A 27,132-nucleotide genomic window follows, 5' to 3' on the forward strand; every position below is an offset into this window, starting at 1 on the left:
CATCACAAGCCCTCACTTCATCAATCACTGTGGAGAAGTTTGGAATTAACCAGGACACGGGTGCAAAGTCTGTTGATCATGAACAGTACTCCTCTACCTCTCCTCCCCTTATTAGCCAAATACTAATAATGAAAATTTCTTCCTCTGCCAGGAGTCAAGCCTGCTACCAGCATATCAAGTGCCAAAACACAAGAATGCATTAGGGGCCTCAACTACACTCCTGGAAATGGAAAAAAAAACACATTGACACCGGTGTGTCAGACCCACCATACTTGCTCCGGACACTGCGAGAGGGCTGTACAAGCAATGATCACACGCACGGCACAGCGGACACACCAGGAACCGCGGTGTTGGCCGTCGAATGGCCCTAGGTGCGCAGCATTTGTGCACTGCCGCCGTCAGTGTCAGCCAGTTTGCCGTGGCATACGGAGCTCCATCGCAGTCTTTAACACTGGTAGCATGCCGCGACAGCGTGGACGTGAACCGTATGTGCAGTTGACGGACTTTGAGCGAGGGCGTATAGTGGGCATGCGGGAGGCCGGGTGGACGTACCGCCGAACTGCTCAACACGTGGGGCGTGAGGTCTCCACAGTACATCGATGTTGTCGCCAGTGGTCGGCGGAAGGTGCACGTGCCCGTCGACCTGGGACCGGACCGCAGCGACGCACGGATGCACGCCAAGACCGTAGGATCCTACGCAGTGCCATAGGGGACCGCACCGCCACTTCCCAGCAAATTAGGGACACTGTTGCTCCTGGGGTATCGGCGAGGACCATTCGCAACCATCTCCATGAAGCTGGGCTACGGTCCCGCACACCGTTAGGCCTTCTTCCGCTCACGCCCCAACATCGTGCAGCCCGCCTCCAGTGGTGTCGCAACAGGCGTGAATGGAGGGACGAATGGAGACGTGTCGTCTTCAGCGATGAGAGTCGCTTCTGCCTTGGTGCCAACGATGGTCGTATGCGTGTTTGGCGCCGTGCAGGTGAGCGCCACAATCAGGACTGCATACGACCGAGGCACACAGGGCCAACACCCGGCATCATGGTGTGGGGAGCGATCTCCTACACTGGCCGTACACCACTGGTGATCGTCGAGGGGACACTGAATAGTGCACGGTACATCCAAACCGTCATCGAACCCATCGTTCTTCCATTCCTAGACCGGCAAGGGAACTTGCTGTTCCAACAGGACAATGCACGTCCGTATGTATCCCGTGCCACCCAACGTGCTCTAGAAGGTGTAAGTCAACTACCCTGGCCAGCAAGATCTCCGGATCTGTCCCCCATTGAGCATGTTTGGGACTGGATGAAGCGTCGTCTCACGCGGTCTGCACGTCCAGCACGAACGCTGGTCCAGCTGAGGCGCCAGGTGGAAATGGCATGGCAAGCCGTTCCACAGGACTACATCCAGCATCTCTACGATCGTCTCCATGGGAGAATAGCAGCCTGCATTGCTGCGAAAGGTGGATATACACTGTACTAGTGCCGACATTGTGCATGCTCTGTTGCCTGTGTCTATGTGCCTGTGGTTCTGTCAGTGTGATCATGTGATGTATCTGACCCCAGGAATGTGTCAATAAAGTTTCCCTTTCCTGGGACAATGAATTCACGGTGTTCTTATTTCAATTTCCAGGAGTGTATGAAGGTGACTTTCTGCAGTGCCTAAATATTTTAAAACATATTTTGTCTTGACATTCACTCTGAAGGTGATCAGATGTAGGCCACAAGCCTGCTAGGGTACGTACCTGGTTTAGCAGGACAATACCCAGTATGGCAGGACAACACTTGGAGTAAGTGCAGGCTATTTACCTTCTGGTTGGTGCAGATTTTCCCAGGATGAGCTGACATGTAGTTGGCAGATATGGATAGTGCAATGTTACAGAGGAAATTTGTCTTTTAATCCCTGTAAGGTACATTTATGTGTATTATTACTGACAGATAAGAAGGATCACAAGCAGGCAGGTGTATTGCAATGTTCCAAATTCATTTAGTTTTCTTTCCTTTCTCTACCTGTTTTGAGGTAGATTATTGCTATGTACTTACATGCACTAGTATTTTTCCCTTTTTATGACATTTTACTCTTTTAATCATCGAAAATGTTATGTTTGTTTTATGTATAGTCATATAATTTTCTACTGAACCTATATGTTTCATAGTGTAGTGTGTGTTCCTGGAATAACATTTTTGCAGTGTTGGTCTCTTCTCCAGAATTTTCTCTAGTTTCATCTGTTTATTACAGTAAAGAAGCTAACCATTACACCTTTTATCACATGTTTAGTTCCCAACTATTTGCATTCCTTGTGTCTCTGTTGGGCATTTCACTCTATAAAAAGGATCAGCTTGTTGTGGCCATTGTTACTACATTCGAGTTGGCTTATCGCAGCCCATTTCTAAGACAAATATAAAGAGGAGGGAAGGGCAAAAGTTAATGACAAAATACAGGTATCACAGTTGCTTTATTTGCACATTTGTGACCTTCACTAAGTTGTCTACAATTTCCAAAAACCACAACTCCTAAGCAAAATGATCATTCATCACAATATTTATTTTCCTATTTTTTATACTGCCATTTAGTTAACTTTAAAACATAATTGCTTCTGTCGTATTTTTATAAAAATACATACACATAGAAAATATTTGTTGAAAATTAATACATCTTTACAACATTATCTCCTTCCTCTTTCTCACAACTTTACACACACACACACACACACACACACACACACACACATACACACAGATATACATAGTGAATGGCATTACTTATGGCAAACCACTGCAGGTTTTATGTCTTTCAAATGTTAACAATACTGTACTGTACTCAGTAATACTTTGCAAACACAATAAACATTTAAAGAAACAGGCAACTTGGATAGCAGCAAGGGCAAAATTTGTCTAACAAAGAGACAGTATGACTAAAGTGGAAACAGAAGCATCTCTCAAATAACCATCTCTGATGTGATGTTAAAAGAATATAAAATACTATGGTATGGAAGTATCTGCATAATTGGACAATATTTGGGGCTCATGCAATGTCAGAGACAATAGAGTTAACATGCTATGAAGAATTCAACATTTGAAACAAAAAAAGACATTGTTTATCAAACAAGTCACTGTTAAAATCTCATGTTAATCTAGGACTGTTACACATTACCAGAACAATAAGAAAAGAATTCATGAACATGTTCACTTCTTACAATGGATTGGACTGCTGCAGTTTCTTTCCATACTTTGCAAAAGACGCTTGGGAAATCTTATAACAGTTGCCATATTGTAATTTTCAATTCTCCTTAGTAACTACTTCTAATATGTATACAAGCAGATTTTATTGGAATTTGTTGCCAAGTAATACTGCGAACTGCCTTTTTTTTCATCTTTTCAGTATAAAACTCTGTTTAAATATTCATATAGCATTTTTAAATCACATCATTTTTCTTATGAGTGAATATCTGCACGTAACCAATAAAATATATATTTACATAGACCAATAATATTTTTGTCACTTAAAAATGAGAATATTATTTACAAATATTCCCCAATACAGGATATGAATTACTCCTATCATAAAATGAATCTCATACTTCTATTAAAACAGCATTATCATTTCAGACTATTTCTATTTGTCTTCTGTTCTGTAGAACAGTGAGATTCGTTCCTAAAATGCATTTTGTATATAAATATATCCAATGTGAAAATCTGGGCATTATCTCCTGAACCGTAACACTTTGCTAAGATGATTAACATAGCACATAACAGCAGAAATGTATAACAGTCTTTTAGAATCCCAATGGGACTGCATACATATTTTAATAAAAGAAATAAAAACTACTCTTAGATTTTCAAAATTCATTTAAATCCATGTCAAAATAAAACACAACTTGCTAAAATGTAAAACATATATTTACTGTATCTATCAGAAGAACAGATTTATGAAAGAGCCTGCAAGGTTAGATGAGCTTGATATGAAACATCACGTAAAGGATATGAAAACCAATTCTAGGCAGCAGCATGAATTTATTAGGACAGACTCGTCAAACTTTTGGGAGGATGAGTACAAGTATGTGAAGGAAATACTTGTAAAATTACTGTATGTGAAGGAGATGAATTTTATAAACTAAGTAAATAAATACATTGTGTGGGGCTGAAAAACAATCAGAACATCAGCTTTCAAATTGGAAATAATAACTATCAGTGATGTGTTCTTTGCTTTTTTGTGTATACCTTCCTTAAACTCTATTTCAGCTAAGAACACTAATGTTAAAATTTATTAATTTTTCTTGTTGTTGTACAGTATGTCAATTACCATGTCTTATATTTTAGAAATCAAAGCAACTTCCTCACTACCCATCCCAGTATCACCTGTTTTCGTACTTAATTACTATATTACATGGTTCTTAATAAATACATATTTTACACATATCTAACACTATGTACAATATCATTTCTATATCATAGTAAACACTACTGTTCATTATCATCTTGCTCTAAAATATTTTTGAATGAAAATGGAGCGAAAAGGTACCCAGCACCAGAATAAAACTTGCTCATGAATTCCACCCTGCAACAAAAGGAGGAAATTACACTTTCTATTTTACATTTAATAAGATATAATTTCTCAAAATATTGTATAAATAGTAAAATCATTTTGTAATAGATTCTTATTTATTTATCTGATTTATAAAATCGAAGTGCCCTGTTTCCATAAATTTGATTGGTGGTGGTGGCAGTGGTGGTGGTGGTGGAGGTGAGAGGAGGAGGTGGGTGCTGGGAGAGACATCACAAAAACAGCAATAACACAATGATACATGTAACGTTTACAGTAAAGAGGAGTATGTGCTACACAAAACTACCACAAGCAAACACGTGCACCATAAGCTTCTAACGTGACCTACACACATGAAACAGCTGCATGTTCCAAAAGTAAGACCAGTTCTGTGGCAAGAATTAACAAATGTTATGGGCTCTGTGCATTAGGGGGCTCTGTGCCTTGGTGTAAAAAAATCTATCAAGTTAGGTATGAATGGTATTCTACCTACTATTCAATGAAAGACAACTGAGACAAATTTACAACATTAGCTCATTTCTAAACGTGAGTGCCGGCCACGCTATAGATTATGTATTGTAAGATGACAATACTGCAGAACTTACAGAAGAATTCCCTAATGTTGTCCACTCTAGTCATAATAGCCTGATCAATTAAAACAAGGTTCTGTTGATTACCAATAAGAAAGTAATCAATGGAGTCTGTATTTATTTTTGTAAGTCTGTTATTACAGTCATTCATTCCTTCTACAGTCTGTGTACTTTTCTTGCAGTACCTTTGATACAATCTGTCTAGAGTGAAGGTTGCTCTCTTATAGGGTGACTATTGTTGTATAACTTTTGTAGTTTTATAGTTTCTATATTTCTTTACTGATTGTCACTGTGGACATAGAGAATACAGTACTACTATTTAACAACTCTAGAAGATATTAAGATTATTGTATTGAGGGCCTGCGAAATTTACTGACAGGAAAACGAGAATCAATGAAGAATAAGGTAAGCTTATTTGTTTTGTTTATAGGCACTGCCAAGCAAAAACAAAGAAAACAAGTAGGTTCTATGTGCAGTGTCTACAACAATGTAGGCATCAATTATTGGTGTTTGATCTGATGATAAATTGTAATCATTACAGCTCATTTACTTCCAAATACAGTAAAGATTTATTTGCCACTGAGACACCAGGGGTGAGACTGACTTTTTGAAATCACCCATGCAGTTATGTAGGCTTGGGTGGCAAGTTTCACACCATGCAGCCATCCACCTTGGTGGATTCTCATTTGTGAAAATGTCATGAAAATAATTTCTCGTGAAATGCTAAACCATTAAAAATAATAAGAGTTTACCCAGCAGTTCCACAGACTAATGCTCTAGACCGGTAACCAAGAATTTGCATGTTTAGTACCAACAAAATTTTAATGTTTTAAAAAATCCTTATCCAAATGATTGTGGTCTTTATTTTATTTATTTAGTTCTTTTAAAAGTAAATACTTATCTCAAATTTAATCAATCACTTCAATCACTGCATTAACTTCATCATTTTGCACAAGTTTAATAAAGTGAATTTGTATTAAAAATGTAATTTTGGTAAGGTTGTGTTTACATTTTCTCATGGTGAGGAAAGAATTTACATTTTAAATGTTTGTGTCATAATAACCATCCAATAAAATGTACATATTGTTTTGGGACCAATGAATGACAAATACTGAGTTAGCAAAACTTTTAGTGAGCTTAGTTACCCTAGTTCTGTTCAGTGGATGTCGGAAAAATTCAAAAGATTTCGTGTCACTTCTCACTGCTGCCAGTCTGATTGAGGGGTAGACATGTTCAATATAATTTCATATTCATTACTACAAGTAAGTACCACATACAAACATGAGCATCTTCATAATGAGCTTTCATGGAGCTCTGTAACTTCTGTGTGACATTTCTACCATAACAAATGACCATCATGAAACATATGTTGTTATCCTTAACACAAATGCAACTGCTTGGCCTAGCCCTCCCCCTTCATAACTTCAAGCAATCTGTTCTCCTGTTGACAGATTTGTTAATATTTGTATCTATTGGTGACTAGGCATATCTTTCTCTGCAAGGACTTTGTTCAATGAATGTAATTTTCAGGCAGTTTCACCACAGTCAATTGCCAATGCGGAATGAATGAGCACAGGTGACTACACATATGTTGCTGCATCCATGTTTGACTGGGTCTGGCCTTTGCACTCTCCTGCTGGTGGTGCATTTGATTTGTTCCATAATGTTACTACACTACTGATAGGGTAAATGGCTGAAATCTATGGAACATGGGACTCTATCTTACAACACTGTTTGAAAAGTCTATTTCATGCCGTTTGTCATCTTCGGAGAGAACCGATTCACTCTCACATCTGATGCAGCCGACTGGCACCGGCTTCAGTACAAAAATGATATAAATTATAATACCGATGTGTGACGCCAACCAATTAAAAGACAGAATTCTATTTTATTTTGTAATTTATTTTCCCACCTATGCAGATCAAGGCAGCCATCATGAATAGCAGGCTTAGAGATATTGGTCAATACTACGCATCTGAAGTACAAAGTCTGTTACATCAAGAGCACATAAGCTGTGAGCTTTTTAACGTTCAGAATGATGTTACTGAATGTAAGTAAATTCAAACAGAAAACTTATAGAAGTTGCACCTCATTGTACAGATGATGGCAGTAGGCTCACTACATAATATATGCAACTCTTTCCAATTTAGCTACATTTTCTACAAGTGATACTGTAGCTGAATGGATAGCAAGTCCTCCCACTTCAGGCACATTGTCTTCCATCCAAAGCAAAGTTACAAGCATAGCAAGCCCTCTCTCTCCTGAGATAACTTCATCAATCCAAAGAGAGATGGAAACTATTGTATGTGCTTCTGATGTTATTACATATTCCACGAGCTAACAACTAAACAAAAGTAATAACAAAGTGTGACAAATGAACAGTAAGTTTTTGTCAAGTATACAACAAAGAAATTAAACCACGATTCTGTAAAAAATAATTTTTCACATACAGTCGTAAACTAACAAATAAATCTCACATGAGAGGATGGTTTTGTTGCTCAGCACATAAAGGGAAACTTTTCTGTTTTGTTTGTGAAGTTACAGATTCAGATGGTTTGTCATGGTTTACAAAAGACAGATCAGATGACTGGAAGACATGAATATTTTGTTGAAACGGCATGGAGAAAGCACTTCACAGAGACAAGAGATAACTTCATCATTAGTTCACAAAAACAAGAATATGCAAGTCAATTCTCAACTTGCGATTCAATCTAAGACTGAACAAAAGTAATGGTGGACACTGTAAGAATGAATTATAGCAGTTGTAACTTTTTTTAGCAGAATGAGGTATTGCATTTTGATGTAGTGATGAAATTGTTGGATCACCTCACAATGGAAATTATTTAGGTTTATTAGAATTAATAGCCAAATTTGACATTCTTCTTGCTCAACACATACATATTCATGCAAATAAGGGAAAGGGATATATGTAACTAGTACTTCACTGCAGTCAACTGATCAAGACCTCAGCACGGGATATGCCTTTTATAAATCGTTACATGGATGCACCCAAACAATGCAGTCCAAATTTTCTAATATGAAGCAAAAGCCAAAGTCCTGACCAGCTGTGAAGAATATAAGCAACAGACTTCAAGACAACGCAAGCAAATTACAAAGTACGATCATTTTGGTGGCTCTATTACACTGAATGAAATTGAAGCAAATCAAACACCTGGACAAAATTTTGAAATTCAGATGTTTCGTGTCGTAACTGATAATGTTCTGTCTTTATACGCTACACACATGGATGCATACCATCAAGTGACTAATGTTTTTGGAATGCTTCAGCAATTTAACTCTAACAACAGAAGAGATCTTGTAAAGAACTCCAATTATTGTCAGTGCCTACCCAGATGACATGGAAGAAAGCCTAGGTGATGAACTGGCAGTTTTTTAGTCTGATCAAAACAAATGTGGCTGTTGCTATTGCTATTGACAGCAAAAAGCATGAGCCCCTGGAACTCCAGCTTTATAAACTTTTAATGAAAAATTCATCAGAATCATGTTTCCCAAATGTAGAAACAGTCTTAAGTATTTACTTGTCTTTGATGATTACCAACTCCAGTAGAGAATGTCCTTTTCCAACATTAAAGCATATTAAAATTGAGGTAAGGCATGCCATGGGACAAGAATATCTATATGATCTCAACTTAATGAATAAATAACACTGATAAGACTAGTATTACCTCTAAATTTGCCCAAATTAAATCAAGAAAAGTTATTTTTGTAATGTATTGTTTTATTTTATATCCTAAAACCAAAGGTATCTTCTTAGCATTTTCTACAGGCTCCATGCTGGCTTAATCTGGCTACCTGAGTAAGCCAAATGTTATGTTTTACAAAAATCAGCAGTATTTCTTGTTATGGTAAAGCAGGAAATCCTACCAAAGAAAATCTTAGCTGCTGCTTGAACACTTCTTTGAAATTCCTCCATGTGTAATTACTTCTTATGAATGTATTACGCATGTATGTTGAGCAACCATGTATGTATCACCTATCACTCATAACAGGAGGGGTGTTTGCAATGGGGATGCCAACATGTTCACTGAACTACATAGCAGTGGACAAATTCCTTGTATCAGCACACGAAGTGGCAATAAATATGCTTTCAGTTTTAGAGAAACCAGAAACCATTACTTTGGCTTCCCTCTCCCCGATCTCATTATTATATAAAAGCTTTTTAACTGGCACATGGTATGTCACCTCCTCTTGTGGCTCCTTCAGCCACCTGCTGGCCACCAGTTGCAGGCCAGCAGTGTCCTGGGAAGGAAGCACCCTGAGGAACTCTTTCCTCGTAAGGGGTGCCACAGGAGAGCATTGCTTCTCTGGCTGGTCCTCAATGGATAGGGAGCTGATACTCTCAAAGGGGGTGTAGACGAACCAATTGGAGAAGTACAACCAACCAGCAGGGGAGTGGGTGCACTTGAGTGGCTCTGTGCACTAAATGTAGAAAACACGGAGGTCGATGGCACAGTCACTGAAGAGGGTGATGATGATATAGCAGTAGCATACAGCATTGTCTCGTGTGTAGCATGTAGAAGATTGTATTTCTTCATGGCTTCTTGATATGTGAAGCAGTCATGAGTCTTGTAATCCTGGATTTTCTTTTCACATGTGAAAATGGTGCAGTCTTGTGAATTGGAGGAATGGTGCTCCCGGCAGTTGACACAGATGTGGGGACACGCTCAAAGAATGTTTGTGTGCAAGTGATGGCCACAAGTACTACAGATTGGGCTGGCATTTCAATGTGAGAACATGTGGCCAAATTGCATGCACTGAAACACTGCATAGGAGGAGAAATATACAGTTTGGTATCACAATGATACACCTTCTCAGGCAACGAGTCACCTTGAAAGGCCAAGAGGATGACTCCAGTACCCACTCTGTTGCCTTTTGGTTTCCAATGGACACACCAGACAAAACGCACAACTTGCCAGTACTCTGTAAAAGGAGATCTCTGTGGAAAATGATAATTTGTACCATATTCAGACTTTTATGGGGAGTGGTTGTAGTTACAGGTATGCCACCCAGCTTGTCGCAGGCGAGCAGCACCTGCGACTAAGCACGGAAGACCATTTTAAACAGAATGGAGCCACTTTTCACTTTTGTAATTGCTGCCACATCCACAAATCTGTCCTTGAGATGTTCTATGAAGAAAAATAATTCTGTAGTCAAAAAAGAATCCCCATCCACCCTAGAACAAACCACACATTGGGGGAAGAATTTGTCACCTTATCTTTGAGCCCAATGTTCCTCCCATGCCATAGCCAGGAAAGGGAACATTCTGGGGTCATTCTTCTAGGAATTGTAATATGACTTAGCTTCTGAAGAGACTGTTGGGGCCTTGTGGCCACCAGCAGAAGATAGTTTAATTTGCTTCATGTGCAAGTCTTCTGCCTTGGTACCACCCACTCTGAATGGGAGCTCTCCCCACTGGCACCACCCACCCACAGCAACAGTGACCTGGCCAGTGCACATTGCCCTGGAGTCACCGTGCCCCAGCTATGGTGGCCACTTATTCCTTCGCTTGCAAGGGGAGTTTCCAGCTCAGGCACCAACAATGTGATCCCTGCACTGTGCAGGTACTTGTCGAAATCCCCATAATGGAATGGTTACCGTGCTGCGTTTTGGTCATAGATAGTACCACTACAAGAAAGAAGGGCACAGAGATAGAAAAGCACAAAAAGTGGAATATATGCCACATTGGGTGACCTTCCTTGCATGAGCTGCACATCTGTAAAATTTAGAAAAGGAGTAGGAAGTCACACCCAACAAGGGGAGCATATAATTAATATTGAAAAGCTGTAAAAGGCTGGAAGGTAAGAAAATGAGTGTCCAAAACACAAATCAGAATCAAGCACAATCAGTACCAAGAATCTCATCCAGTGGAAAGGTAGAGAGGGAAAAAAAGAAATAGGATACAGATAGACTTGCAGCACAGAAAGGGAAGTAGTGCTGTAAAGGGGGGGGGGGGGGGGGGGGGGCAATGGTGGCCAAGCAAGGACTCAAAGCGCACCCCTCCCCCCCCCCCCCCCCCCCCCGCCCCATTCTACCCTGGGAGGGTGTTAATAAATGGCTTGGTGCTACATACATGTGAAAATACAGGAAATATAATCATATAATGTCCGTTACTGTCAGTGCAGTATCTGTGGGGCCTATTAAAACTGCAAGGTGGTTATAATTACACTTTCACTACTTGAGTGACTGTAGATGGAAACTATTTACCATCTGGATGTCAAACTGTATAGGAATGATGTTCAGAATGTGTGCTGCAGGATTTGCATTGTTAGTAGATATTATCGTGACTGCTGTTAGGTGCCAGTACCGGCACAGCTACGTAGGGTTGAAATAAAAGCATTGGTATGCATTACAGTTGCCCATAACCAATAGGATCTGGAAAAGGTGAGCAGAGTTTTACTCATAAAGCTGTTTTATCAAAACAATAGCAATAGTGGTGCTGCTATTCACGAGTATCAATGCATTAAAGAAATATAGAGAGGTCCATTTTCTGCATTGGGCTGAAGAACATGATTTTGAAGTTTGAATTAACTGATGATTTGGGGATTTCTCCAGGAAGAGGATGACAGCCAATTGCACCACAAATTGTTGTTGAAGTTACTGTTGCCATGGCTGAGAATACTAGACACAATACACAATCTCCAAGCAGTGCTAGAGCTGTATCATGTCAGCTTAACATTTCTGTGATCCACCGTTTGAAAAGTGCTGAAAACAATTGTGAAATGGTATTTCTAGTTTGGTTGCAAGGTGGTCATCACATTGAGAAATGTTTGTAACCTGGAATGTAAACATAGTTTCCAATTATCAAATAACATACACTTCTACGGAAACTGAAAGTGTTTCTTTCAGTGGTTTAGTTGTTATTTCTCTTGCACATGTCCTTGCAAATGTTTCAACAAAGTTTCATTGTCCTACGATCACTTGTTTTTTTATGGGGGCTCCTCTCAAGTAGCAAAAGTTAAAAGTATAACCACCCTCTATCTCACTCCCGATTACAGCCAGTACCTGCAACTTTTCTTGTATGTTGAAAATCCTCCTGACAGGTGATCACATTTTGATGTAACCGTTTGTAGATGTATGATTCAAGGAACATAAAGTAACAATTTTTATTGATTTAGTTAATGATTAACATCAATTTTGCTCACTCAACTGGAAATGCCACCATCTTCCCTAGTGTCTCAAAGGGCTAACAAACACCCTCGATTTCATTCATTCACCATGTTCCATAGAATCCATCAAAAAGCAGAACCTTCATTACATACACATGTACATAATACAAATAAATTTGTGGTAACACTATGTTGCCACTTTATCATACTCAGACCTCAGAAGCTGCTATAGTAACAGGATGCGATGTGCTGGTGCGAACCATCATGATTCAACTCGCCTGAGCTGGCACTCAGTGAACATTGAAGACACTATTGTATCGGGACTACATACCTAACATGATCCCTGAGCAAAGTGCAACTGATCTCATTCAGTTATTGTGTTTACTCATATTAACTTGACTCTGCTCTTGAGGAACTCTGCACTGTTTTGGACTTGGCGTGTCATTTTACTCTGACTGTGTATGGAACTGCTACACTATTTTCTCAATAAGTGATTTATGCTCTAGGAGTGCACTTATTTGTGTGTGTAGTTACTACACAAGAGGTGACAAGCACAGTGGAACATTCATGTGTGTTTTTTGTCTATTTGGTGATGTCATCAGGTGCATCCTTAGAGACTGTACTTCAAAAATTTTACTGCAGCATCTGGAAAGTCAGAGGCTTCTCAAGTTGCAACAGCAGGAACAAGCAGTCGTGCCTATTAGAAAGGCCTCAGCAATCTGGCTCACCTTCCTCCTTTCCCCACCTTTGATGAGCTTGCTTAGGGTTGGGAGACATACGAGAAACACCTTCAAGGTAATGGATGCCAATTACTATTACTGGTGTACTCATGTTATTTCCATGAGAGGGGAATTTTATCAGTGCAGGAAGCAGCTCCATCAATAGTACCAGGCTTGGGCTACGGAGTTGCAAGGTCTTAGTCAAAAAACTGCTGTTTTGTTGCTTCTCAATCTAAGCAGTCTTGTGCTGGTAACATGGTTAGGGATGCTATCATTAAATTGACTCGTTATAAAGAGGTCCACCAACAGGCGTTGCAACTTGAAGATTCTATCTTGGGGTAAGTCCTCCCTGTAGCACAACTGTTTCAAGTTTCTCATGTAACCAGCTGTCAGTTGGATTCTTGGGCAGACGTGGCCACTGTCTACTTGGCACTTGCATTCCAGCACAACTTCGGAAGGAGACATTGCTGTGGTGCAGCACAGTTGGCTGCCACGCTCCACAGAAACACATGCGTAGTGGATTGGTTCCTGCTAGCCCCTGCCTTCCTGCCCTGCTTGTTTCGTTCAACATGACCTACCAGCCTGTCTAAGCATTAGGCTTCTTAGCACCACTGTAGGGAGAAAGGACACAATGTGATGGGATGCAACAAACAGCCAGCTCCAGCTATGACTTAGCCCTCTCAGTCTATAAATATTAACCTTATGAGCCTTGCATATGACAAACTTGTGACTGTTTCTAACAAGTTGTTTGATTATATGTGTATTAATGGGACACCCTAAAGTTACAAGTGGATACAGGGATGGTGGCATTGCTTATTAATTCTCAACATGTATCTGCACATTGACTCCCTCCATTGTCTCCTACCTTGCAACATCTTGTCCATAATAACAGACAACAAATCCCTACACTTGGACATTTTACAGTGGAGACAGCATGCAAAGTGATGACCTGCCCATTGACTTTCCTTGTGGAGGACAGCACTTTAACAGAAAATTTGCTTGGCTTGGATGAACTTTGCAAGGAATTTTCAGGTTTTTTTTTTTTTCTTTTTTCACCTGGGTTAGGTAAGGCCACACATGTTATGGTGCACATTACTGTTAAACCTATGGCACAACCTTGTTTCTTCAGAGCCAAGCTATTGCCACTTGCACTTTGTGGCCACATTAATGAAGAACTCAACAGGTTGACTGCTTTGGATCTCTTTGAACCTGTATCACATACCCAATGGGCTATGCCTTTAGTGATTATCAAGAAACCAGCTGGTGAGGTCTGTCTTTGCAGCGATTTCTAGGTGATGATTAATGCATAGTCTATGGTCGAGCCCATCCTGCATCCAGAACTGATGACAAAACTGGCAAGAGGACAGTATTTTTCAAAACTGGATCTGTCTGAGGCATATCTACAACTATCATTGTGCTAGGAGTCACAGTAAGTACTGGTGTCAACATGCCCTATGGCAGGACTGCACAATTCAAAAGTAGTCCACAGCCAAACCAAAACTAGAATCTAAAGTGTGGGCCACAGTAGACTTCTTGGTCAACTGTGTTGAATATAATGTTTAAAAATCGATAAAAATTAATCACTATTTCAATTATTAATTATTATTTTATTACATACTTCTGCTGATATGTGACAGAAATAGCTGTTGTATTGTATAAATAAAGGTAACGCAAGCAGCAAAAAAAAAAAAAAAAAAAACAACCTTGGTGAAACTACATAAAATTTATTTTTGAACTTCTGAATAAATGCATTATTTGCATGATATTTTTATTGAAAGAAACATTTAAAGACAGTAAAGAATGACTGTTTTAGTAGTGTACCAGTACGCCAAACTATTACTTACGAAACCGTATGAAAAAATAATAAATTGAAACAAAGCTTTAATGTGAGAGACTGCATCTCATGTCAGCTATATGTTTTTGAAAGTCTGGTGTCATATTTGATGTTGAAGCTTTTAGTACGTGCTCTAGATGTTCATCAATTAAACAAGAGTTAAATTTGGTTTTATTTCAGTTCAAAACAAAAAATGTTTGTTTACATATGTAAGTGCTGCCAAACATGCTGAATGCTTTTATTGCTGCATCTCTTAGGTTAGTAAATTTTTATAAAAATCAAGAAGACCACATTACCTATGCTTGTTTTATAAATTGTACAACATTGAATTTCTATTATCTTCAGTTGTAAGCCCACAGGTATCTCTCTTGGGATTACAGAAAATGTATATTAAACTACTTTGAACATGATTTCCTCTTCTTTTGACAATGCAGACCTCTTGCCGAATTCTTCAATCAATTTATCAATGTCGTGAGAAAATTTCCTTCTTAGCACAGCATGTTTATCTGAAGAAATTATTTTGCAAGTATGAAAATGGATCATGTGTCCTTTCAACAGTTGGTTTCTGAAGAGCACAATTTTCATTCTGAAAGTGTGGTGTCACCGCCAGACACCACACTTGCTAGGTGGCAGCCTTTAAATCGGCCGTAGTCCATTAGTATACATCGGACCTGTGTGTCGCCACTATCAGTGATTTCAGACCGAGCGCCACCACACGGCAGGTCTAGTCTAGAGAGACTCCCTAGCACTCGCCCCAGTTGTACAGCCGACTTTGCTAGCGATGGTTCACTGTCGACATACGCTCTAATTTGCAGAGACGATAGTTTAGCATAGCCTTCAGCTACGTCATTTGCTACGACCTAGCAAGGTGCCATATTCAATAATTAGAATGAATTCTGAACAGACAATATTGTGAATCATGTACCGTCAAGAGCGACGTTCATAATTAATGGATTAAAGTTAAGTATCCAACTAATTACGTCCCCTTTCTGAATTCGAATTCCTTGTCATGTTCCAGACCTCATGTCAGTATAGTCCTTCCCTCCTCACGCCTGCCTGCATGAGCTAAAACGCATGCATTTCGGCCTCCACTAGTAACATGGTGTTGGCTCTTCTGCCAACACAACAGAAAGCACATCCTATTAGCAACAGATTGAAAATAAACAGTGGCTTTCTGTGTAGTTTTAAGTTCAGCTCAAATAAGTGAGCTGTCATATAAGAAAGAAAAGGTAAGTCATTGATCCAGTTTTCATTTTTCAATTCAGGAAAGTTCTTTGGATCATTTCCACTCTTAATGCAAAAAAGTGCTGCAGTACTTTCCCATGACTTAGCCAACAAACATCCATATGATTCAATAAATCCTCAAATTTTGTGCCACAGAAATTCCTGAAATGTCCAGTGTTTCAGCCCTCTTGATTGGATGAAGCTGCTAACAGAAATCACAGCTGACATGGTATGGTCCTATACCAGAACTTTGCTATGTAACACTTGTTGACAAATAATATAGTGGAATTTGCTTATTGTTTTTCTGGAAATTTTTCCAGCAGTGATACTGCACCAACCTTATTTCCACACATAAAAGCAGCTTCATTGGTGCAAATGGCCACAATATTTTCAAAACTCAAACCCAGTTTCTTTGTGACAAATGCTTTCACTTTGCTAAAGATGTCTCTGCCGGATGTTCGCCCTTACACAGAACACAATCCAGCCTGTTGTTCTGTGATATTGAAATTGTTATCAATGCCACAGATGAAAACTAAAAGCTGTGCAGTATCATTTATGTCAGTATTGTCATCCACGGCTAATGAGTAGTATTTGAATTCTTCAGCTTTCTTTCTTAACTGGTTATAAAGGTTACTAGAAATATCATGTACTTTTCTTTGAATTGTCATCTTGGACAAGCTTACACTCTCAAAAATTTGATTTTTTTCATCATGCTCCCTCCCCCCCCCCCCCTTTTATTTATTTTTATTTATTTATTTATTTATTTAAGAAATCACCTTCCATGAAAGGTTTTCCAGTGGCAGCAATTTCTTTAGAAATTAAGAAGTTTACTTTTGCAGCCACTACACTCTCTGTCTTTCCTTTCTTTAAAAATTGCTGTTGACTAGACAAAGATTTTAGCAAATTCGACACCTTGATTTTCCTCTCGTTATCATCCATCTTCACCAAATCAGCAGCCTTTGATTCAAAATGACATAAGATATTAAATTCTTTTACAGCTGCAATTGATTTACAGCAAACAAAACAAAGTACAAAAAGTACTTATCTGTCCACTCCCTATTAAATACCCTGCATTGAGACACAATTTTTCATTTGCGATTGTTGTCACCTACTCTTTCTGGCCACCTTGAGAGGACATTAATAATTAAAACTTTTACTTTACCATGCACACACATGTAAAAGCAGAAGGCTCATGAGAACTGACACAAGCTATAAGTAAAGTGGTATGTTCACCTCAATACATCAAAATTTGAACATCAAACAAAGGACAATAATTTTATTCTTTAATCAATGCTATGTCAGCAATATAAATTCGACAAGAGTACAACAAATACATAGGCATGTGTATGACTGAAGTCTAATGGTAAGGTACAAACATTAGTCATAAATTAAATTCAAATATTGTGAGAGTACCTTACCTCACGACAGACACCGTAGTACAGTACCTTGGTAGTTTTTCCTCTTTCAGCAGCCTTTGTAATAAGTATTGGAAACACCTCACGTGTTGCTTGTAAGCACAACAGTCACATGCAAGGTTTGCCTGTGTGTGTGTATGAAATAACTGGCGTATATCCACAACTGTCCACAAGGGACAGATCAAGCAGTCTCCCATAAGACCCAAATTCTCAACTTATCCACACACTAGAAATGTGCCCCTTGCCCCCATACTCATGACATTTCACCAATTCCTGTAAGAGTTCAAGCATGGTGTGCATCTGCACTGAAGAGACATTGGCTGTCTCATCTTAATTTTGTATGTATACGTGGTGTCTGTTCTTGGAGACACATGTGTCTGATGGGAGTCATGTTATGGTGGTCCATGCAGTTGCAATGACCACTGTGTCCGGATGGCTCAGTGGTCTGAGCATCGGCCTAGTAAGCAGGAGACCTGGGTTCAAATCCTGGTCCACAACAAATTTTCATCTTTTCCCATCGATGGCAATCAATGCCCGGTCACAACCAAGGTCTTCCTCTGTGTCTTAATTCATAATGGCTGCTGGATCAAAAATGGTGTTTGTTCTTTTGGGCATGTCTGATAGAAAAGATACCTCATATACATTTAATTGTGCTAGTCCAAAGTTTGCAGGCAACTGGAACTTTACTGACTGTGGCTGGAAACTTCATAGCCACGGAGAGCATCTTACTGGATTCTGAGGCTCCTTTTCGGTGCATATTGATCAAATGTCATAGAAGCCTACTCCTGATGTCCATACATTCTAACTTCTGTTCCACACCAAGTTGTCTTAAAGTAGAAAGAGCAATAATTTTCTTTAACTAAAATTCAAAATTAGCATCCAATCACGATGGGGAACTGATGGTGTGGCCTTCGCCCAGATCTTCTCCATAGATGGCCTCCTCCACACCTTGGTGATGGATAATAGCCAAAATTTTATTTCACAGGCTTTTCAGTTAAAAGGAACCTTGTATAGACTTTCAGAATGCTGATGAAGAGCTTTCAAAATGTTGTTCAAGGAGTACATCGGAGACACCCTCATGGCAGAAGCACTCTGATGTTTTTTTAGTTCATACAGGCCAATGCCGATTGGTAAGAGGAACCTGTCTGAGCTGCTGCACGGGCACCAGCTGCACATTGTGCTGCACCTCCTGCTGCCTACCCACACCCACCTAGATCGCCTCCATCTCCATGCTACACTCTGGGAACCCCTGTCAGGGCTTGAACTTCTGGGTGTCATGAGCATTGTATTCTGGTGGTCATCCATGGTCAGGGGTTCATTGAGTTCTCACACTGGTGGAGGACATAATGGTGTCCTTCCATCGCAACCAACCACACCTGCAGGTGGACGACCAGCCTCCACTTCCCTTCGCACACACCTCCAAAGCCTTCCGCCAGCTTGGAGTCTGAGTTTTTGGGTTCTCCTCAATTCCGTGGGGGCAACTTCTCTGTATTTGGCCCAACCTCCTGCTCCCTACTCAACCACATCCTCAGCTGCTATTTTTTCCAGCCTTCCACAAGAGAGTTAGTTCCTGGTTTCTGAGAAGCTTATGTGACAGGCAGGGAAACTGGATGATTCACAATTACTGTCTCAGCCAGTTCCTCCTCTCACCCCAAGGCACTGGATCCCCACTCGGACCTAGTTCCAGTACCAGAATGCCCCTGTGGCTGGTGCCACACAATCAGGCATCTACCCGTGACAGGGTCTTCACTGCCACACCAACTTCCAGCCCTACTGTATTTTATGGACTATCAGATGCACTTTTTCTTATAAAAATTGTCTCAAAAATTTGGTGCATCTTATATTCTAAAATAGTATAAAAATGTCCTGTGTTTGATTTAAAATTCCTGCCCGTCTTAAAAATGGCCATATATTCGATACTGTGGGAAACCTATCTCTATATGTGCCATACAGAGTTTCAACTAGAAGCAGCAGTGCACCGATGCAACAAACATGAGTTATGGGCATTCATAAGCTTGCTAACAATGTCTCCCTCCACCTCACCATCACAAACCCAGAACACTGCCTCGCCTATGATGTGTCATTGCTGTCTAGAGTACCAGTGAACTTGAAAGTGGTTTATGTTATCAGTAACAGTACAATATTTTTGTCAGTAGCTAGTTTCATAATGGGGGCAAAAAAAAAAAAAAAAAAAAAAAAAAAAAAAAAAAAAAAAAAAAAAGGTACTCATAGGATGTGGCCTATTAACTGGAAGTAATAGCATATGCAGAGAAACATGGAAACAGATCAGCTGAGCAGCACTTTGGCCCTCCACCAGCAGAAAAAAATCATTTGCGATTGGCGGGCTAGTAAAGAAGTACTGAAAAAAATGAGGATGACTAAATGTGCAAATAAAGGACTGAATGCAGAATGGCCAAAACTAGGAGATGACATACTGAAATGGATTCAAGAACACTGTTGAAATTGAGTTGGAACTAATACAAAAATGATTCAAATACACGCCCATAAGCTAGTGCTACAGTGGAACTTAACACACTTCAACGGTGGAGTTGGTTGGCACTACATGTTTATGAAGTGCCATGGACTTAGCATGTGAACCACAACCAAAATATCTCATAAAATGCCCCAAGAGTGTGAAGAGAAGATATTACCCTCCCATCACTTTATTATTAAACAACAAAAGAAAAGCAGTGTGGAACTAAGCCAAACAGTGAATATGGGGGAAATTCCTCTAACGTTTGATGTGCCGAGTGACAGAACTGTTGCCATGAAAGTTGCTAAAACTGTAACTACAAAAACAAATGGACATTAAAAAATGCGCTACACTGTTGTCATTTCATCTTGTGCTGATGGTACTAAACTTAATCCATTGATCTCTCTCTCTTTAGCTATATAACATAGTGTCTACAAACTACACTACTGGCCATTAAAATTGCTACACCATGAAGATGACGTGCTATAGACGCGAAATTTAACCAACAGGAAGAAGATGCTGTGATATGCAAATGATTAGCTTTTCAGAGCATTCACACAAGGTTGGCACCGGTGGCGACACCTACAACGTGCTGACATGAGGAAAGTTTCCAACCGATTTCTCATATACAAACAGCAGTTGATCAGCGTTGCCTGGTGAAATGTTGTTGTGATGCCTCGTGTAAAGAAGAGAAATGCATACCATCACGTTTCCAATTTTGATAAAGGTCGGATTGTAGCCTATCGCGATTGTGGTTAATCATATCGCGACATTGATGCTCGCGTTGGTCAAGATCCAATGACTGTTAGCAGAATATGGAGTTGGTGGGTTAAGGAGGGTAATATGGAACACCGTACTGAATCCCAACGGCCTCGTATCACTAGCAGTCGAGATGACAGGCATCTTATCAGCATGACTGTAAACAAGCCACGTCTCGATCTTTGAGTCAACAGATGGGGATGTTTGCAAGACAACAACCATCTGCACTAACAGTTTGACAACATTTGCAGCAGCATGGACTATCAGCTTGGAGAACATGGCTGCGGTTACCCTTGACGCTGCATCACAGACAGGAGCACCTGTGATGGTGTACTCAACGACGAACCTGGGTGCACGAATGGCAAAACGTCATTTTTTCGGATGAATCCAGGTTCTGTTTACAGCATCTTGATGGTCACATCCATGTTTGGCGACATCGCGGTGAACGCTCATTGGAAGCGTGTATTCATCATTGCCATACTGACTTATCATCCGGCATGATGGTGTGGGGTGCCATTGGTTACACGTCTCAGTCACCTCTTGTTCGCATTGACGGCACTTTGAACAGTGGATGTTACATTTCAGAAGTGTTACGACCTGTGGCTCTACCCTTCATTCAATCCCTGAGAAACCCTACATTTCAGCAGGATAATGCACGACCTCATGTTGCAGGTCCTGTATGGGCCTTTCGGATACAGAAAATGTTCGACTGCTGCCCTGGCCAGATCTCTCACCACTTGAAAACGTCTGGTCAATGGTGGCCGAGCAACTGGCTCGTCACAATACGCCAGTCACTACTCTTGATGAACTGTGGTATTGTGTTGAAGCTGCATGGGCAGCTGTACCTATACAAGCCATCCAAGCTCTGTTTGACTCAATTCCCAGACATGTCAAGGCCATTATTAAGACCAGAGGTGGTGGTTCTGGGTACTGATTTCTCAAAATCTATGCACCCAAATTGCATGAAAATGTAACCACATGTCAGTTCTAGTATAATATATTTGTCCAATGAATACCCGTTTATCATCTGCATTTCTTCTTGATGTAGCAATTTTAATGGCCAGTAGTGTATATGCATTCATTAGTCAGGCTAATATCACATTTTTCCAGCCTTCTTTTGGATGCTAATTTATTTGATAAATAAATTCAGATGATAAAATGGTCATTTAAATGGATATCTCCAACAATTTACCACTGAACATCAGCTTCAGAAGGAGAGAGTGTACTCCCAGTACTGGTGAAAAATTAGCCCAACTAGATGAGCCTGTCAATGACTAGACTACCGATACAGGCAGAAAAGGCACCCCAAAGCACATCCTGTACATTAGAACATACTACGTGCGGGAAGTCCAGAAAGGAGAAGGAAGGGGATGAGCAGAGAGAATTTCAAATGGTCACTGTGCACAAGCTGATTCTGTTGGCCATAAACTCAAGAAAATGTTATATGTCGTAACTTCTGTTATTAACATGTGTCTGATGAGAAAAAATGAGACTTGTGATAGTCAACATTGATGAACAGAGCATACAATCTTAGCTCTCTCATAAGAAGAGAGATTTTTTTGTGAAAGGTCCAGCACCTCAACATAGAGGCATAATGATTCTGAGGCAAGAATGAAGATTGTCTCTTGCATCAGGAACCTTAATTTCTCTCATGATTCTAAGCTATTTTAGCTCCTCTGTTACATTAGGGTAGGGTCATAAACCAGTGCCTATTATTTTCGTTTTTACAATCACTTCTATCAAGATGACTCCTGTGAAGTTGTAGTAAAATTTGTTACTGTTCGTGGTGATACCTCACACATACCCAAATCTTTAACAGATTAAATACTGAAGCAAAAAAAGTCTTCATTTTACTCTCATTGACTCTTCTTGCAGTTTACAACTTCAAAGTACTGCAAATTTACAAATTTGTGAGTTCTGTACATACCAATGGAGCCTTAGTGTGTGAAGAAATGCTGAAAGACCCTCCATCAAAACCAAAATGGCAACAGTGAGGAAAGACCAAGCTAGGAACATAATGTATAGAATAATTGCACCAGTATAGCCTTCTGCTCTTAGTCCCATCCGCAGGACCATTGTCCACAGCACTTCAGAAAGTTCTGTAAGAGAGCAATAGAGTACTTGTAAGTAAGTTATTCACATCATCAAAGAAATCTGCAACACACGTACTGAAATAAAAAGATGATAATATTTACACATAAAGTTCTATTTTAACAGTTATGAAAAGAATAGATTGCTACTCACTGTGAAGATGACACACTGAGTTACAGACATGCACAATGAAAAGATTGTTACACATTGAGCTTTTGGGCAAAGCCTTCCTCAGAACAGAAAGGAACACACACACACACACACACACACACACACACACACACACACACACACACACAATTTCTGGGCAGAGAGGCTGGAGATATTACACAAGGCGTGCCTTCCTTGTGTAAATGTGTGTGCGTTCTTCATTCTTTTCTGAAGAAGGCTTTGGCTGAAAGCTCAGTATGTAACTGTCTTACTGTAATACATGTCTGCAACTCAACATGTCATCCATATGGTGCCTAGCAAATCTATCCTTTTCATCAATATTGATATTCCAACCTAGACTTGCCTTTGCTTAAAATACCATTTTGTACTTCATATTTTTTAATGTGAAATGTTCAGTATACCAAAACTCAGTAGAATCTTCAGTTTACTTCAGTTTACTGGTATGAAAATGGTCATCATACTACAACTTAGTACTATCTTAATTTTATTAATATGGTGACATGTAATTATGTCCTTCTACTTCTCATTATTATATTTTAAGGTGGCACTGTGTAATGACCTATACAAAAATCCTTGTGAAGTGAGAGTGCAAACACATGCCCACGCACACACATGCGCATGCCAGCTATCAGATTTCTATTTCTTTGTACTTACGAGAATGTGCAAGTGACAGAGCCCATAGTCGCAGATATGAAGCTGTGTGAGAGATAGTGCTGAGAATATACTCTATAGTATGTATGGACTGGTAAATGAAAACTTCAGTCATATCATCTTCTCCATGGCCATCATGCCCATCTGCAGGAGTAACTGCCCCAACCTCCTCATTTTCCTGACGCAGTTCAATGCCTTGATTTACATCACCATTCTCAGACGCTGACACCTGCTGATGAGTCAGAAAAGAAATTAATCTTTCTATACAACAAATTTCAATACAGTAAGTTCTAAAGAAATAACTGCACTCAAAAATCAGTCTTCAGTGAAAGCTTTCAAATGTCATGTAAGCTATTCTGAGAAAGTTGTTATTATTTCTCATACTAATCAGCATTGACAAAATGCTTTGTTTTCCATTTAATAATATCAGGAATGTGAGGTAACATACATATTAACTTAAAAAACTAAAATAAAGCAAAGAAAAACATAAATGTAAACTTTTCTCACATGAGGAGTATGCTAATTTCTTTGTACAGGTTTGGGTGTCTTTTGTGCACTGATATAGCAAGTAATGGTGACTGTGTTGAGGTAAGTAAAACAGGACTGTCAGCCAGCTGCCCACCATGATGAATGGCCACTGTCAGACTGTGAACAAGTTTGACCAACCAATGTCACAACAGCATGCAACTGTGAGTAACATGCTCCACCCAGTTGTTTCCCCCTCCTCCATCTTATCAGCCTCTTCCAATTCATGTTCCCATCTTTGTGTGCTTATCAACAATTCAAAGCTTCTACTTTTCGGTGAGGGGTCTTCTCCCCCCCCCCCCCTCCTGAAGTATCTACATTCTACAAGAATTTTCATACAAATCAACAGCATGACTGCATGCATGTTATTCAGAATAGGAAATTAGCTCAACTGCAGTCAGTAAAGTACCGACTGTCAAGACGCTTCAGTTTTCAGATAAATCTATCTATCTATATCCGGATCCCGCTCCAGCTACTGCCGGGTCTGGGTGCTGATGAGTCCTCTCCATTTGGCTCGGTCCTCCCACCACTTTTCTTCCTCCACTTGCTGCCAGGTCACACCTCTCCTTTCAACAGATATTCTCACTCCCATTTTCCACCGTGTTCTTGGGCGCCCTCTAGGTCTTTTCCCATTCATCTTTAGTTCTTCCATAATTTTGGGGAGTCTCTGCCCATGCATCCTCTTAACACACCCATACCATCTTAATCTCTTTCTTTCAATTTCTTCTCTCATACTTTCTTGCTTGAGGTCCTTTCTAATCTCTACATTCCTTACTCTGTCCATTCTTGTTTTTTCCTGCTCTGAGAAATTTCATTTCCCCTGCTTGCAGTCTGCTCCAGTCCCTTTCTTTCATTGTCCATGTTTCTCCACCATAGGTGACAACAGGGAAGTAATAATTCTTATACATCAGGAGTTTTGCTCTTTCTGAAACTTCATTATTCCAAATCAGATGTTTTATTGTTTGGTAGAAATTGCCTCCCTTCTGTAACCTCCTATTAATTTCGTTAGTTATTCTTCCATCCCTAGATATTTCACTCCCTAAATAAGTGAAACTTTCTACCAATTTGAGGGGTTCTCCATTCAAGGTAATATTTCCATTGATTCCTTCCTCTCTTCCAAATACCATTACTTCACTCTTATCTTTATTTATTTTTAATCCATACCTTTTCATTATTTCCTTCCACGCATCAAGCTGTAACTGTACATCTACCTCTTTATCACCCCATATTACCATATCATCTGCAAAAATCATCTTTTTGTCTTTTTCTTTTACTATATCTTTAACTGCCCTATTCATTCCCTCCATCACAACACTAAAAGCGCAGGAGATAGAATACTTCCTTGCTTAAGTCCTTGTCTTATTTCGAAGTATTCAGAGTTCCCCAATGGTGTTCTAATTCTACAACTGTGGCCTCTGTACATTGTCTTTATAACATTAATGTATCCATCTTCTATATCTATCTTCTTCAGTTCTTCCCAGAGTCTTTCCCTGAAACTGAGTCATATGCCTTTCCTATGTCTATAAAAACCATTATCACCCTTTTGTTATACTCCCAACTTTTTTCCATCAGTTGACGGATAGAAAATATCAGGTCGATTGTGCTCCTTCCTTTCCTAAACCCATGCTGTTCTTCACTCAGCTCCTTTTCTATCTTTTCACTTATTCGATTTAGTAAAATTCTTTCAAAAATCTTGGCTGTATGACTCATGAGGGTTATTCCTCTGTAGTTTTTACAAAGTCTTTTATTGCCTTTCTTGAAGATGGGAACAATGTCTCCTGTTCTCCAGTCACCAGGTATTTTACTATTTCTCCACACGCTTGATAGTACTCTATACAGCCACTGCATTCCCACTGGACCTGCTGCTCTTATCATGTCCACTGATACTTCATCAGGTCCTGGGGCTTTCCCCCCATTCATCTTCTTCACAGCTTTTTCCATTTCTTCCTGTGTAATTTGTCCTAATTCTGCTTCCAAACTTCTCTCAATTTCTCCATTATTTGTTGTTTCCTCATGTACCTGCTCCTCAGTGTTTAACAGCTTCTTAAAATGTTCTTTCCAGAGATCTTTTATATTCCCTGGATCAGGGTTACGGGTGAAGACCTTAATGGCAGCGACGGCGGAGAAGGAAGACTTCGGAACGGCGTAGCTGGCAGATGAGGGAACCCTCCTTTCTGGGGATTAAATGAGAAGGGAACCACTGCCTTGTGGTGGAGGAGAAACTCCAAAGGCTAAGGGAGACAACCCCAACAGAAAATCCTTCCTTGCGTTAGGCCTAGCAAGCCAGTAGGAAAATCTTCACATATTGCTTTCAAAACACAGACGAGCCTCGGAACGAACCACTCAGGATTTGACCCCACTGCTTCTTCAAGTACTGGTGCAAATGATGGGAGACCTGATGATATTCATCAGTACAAGAAGATGAAACCAACTGGACTAAAAAATAACCTAAATATTGGCATCCTTAATATATTAACCCTCAATGGAAAAATGGAAGAAATGACAGATGTACTGACAGAGAGGAAGTTAGATATATTGGGATTAAGTGAAACAAAGTGGAAGGGAAAAGGTGAGAAGAATTTGAGAGGAGGAGGAAAACTGTACTGGAGTGGGAATAACAGGTCTGGAAGAAATGGTGTGGCAGTGATGGTGAATAAGAATGTACAAAGCTGTATTGAAAATGTGAGATATATATCAGACAGGATCATAATCTTAAACCTGAGATTCCAAAAAGAAACACTAAAAGTAATCCAGATTTATGCACCTCAAGTGGGATGTAGCGAATAAGAGAAGATGGACTTTGAAAATGTGTTAGAAAACCATATAGAGAATGCTAATATAGTGATGGGAGATTTTAATGCACAGGTAGGCAAAGACAGAAAGGGATTTGATCAAGTATTGGGATGTTTTGGATATGGAGGTAGAAATGAAGAAGGGGAAAGACTCCGGGATTTGTGCCAGAGGAATGGAATGAAAATAGCAAACAGCTGGTTTATGAAGAGAGAAAGTCA

General features: G+C 39.8%; 1 protein-coding gene across 2 annotated transcripts in view; it reads right to left on the minus strand.

Moving 5' to 3' along the window:
* Nucleotides 1-2,436: 2,436 nt before the first annotated feature.
* Nucleotides 2,437-27,132, minus strand: part of LOC126190883 (V-type proton ATPase 116 kDa subunit a 1) — a 704,052-nt gene continuing 679,356 nt past the window's right edge. The window contains exons 16-18 of one of the 2 annotated variants that reach the window (XM_049931488.1): nt 23,600-23,825; nt 22,611-22,782; nt 2,437-4,557 (exon numbers count right to left, since the gene is read on the minus strand). In XM_049931488.1, the coding sequence (XP_049787445.1) occupies nt 4,461-4,557; nt 22,611-22,782; nt 23,600-23,825 (495 nt within the window). In that variant the 3' untranslated portion in view covers nt 2,437-4,460. Of the gene's footprint in view, nt 4,558-22,610; nt 22,783-23,599; nt 23,829-27,132 lie in introns of both variants that reach the window. The other variant, XM_049931487.1, reaches the window with a different exon arrangement.

The sequence above is a fragment of the Schistocerca cancellata genome, chromosome 6 (genome assembly GCF_023864275.1).
Source record: "Schistocerca cancellata isolate TAMUIC-IGC-003103 chromosome 6, iqSchCanc2.1, whole genome shotgun sequence".
Classification (NCBI taxonomy): Eukaryota; Metazoa; Arthropoda; class Insecta; order Orthoptera; family Acrididae; genus Schistocerca; species Schistocerca cancellata.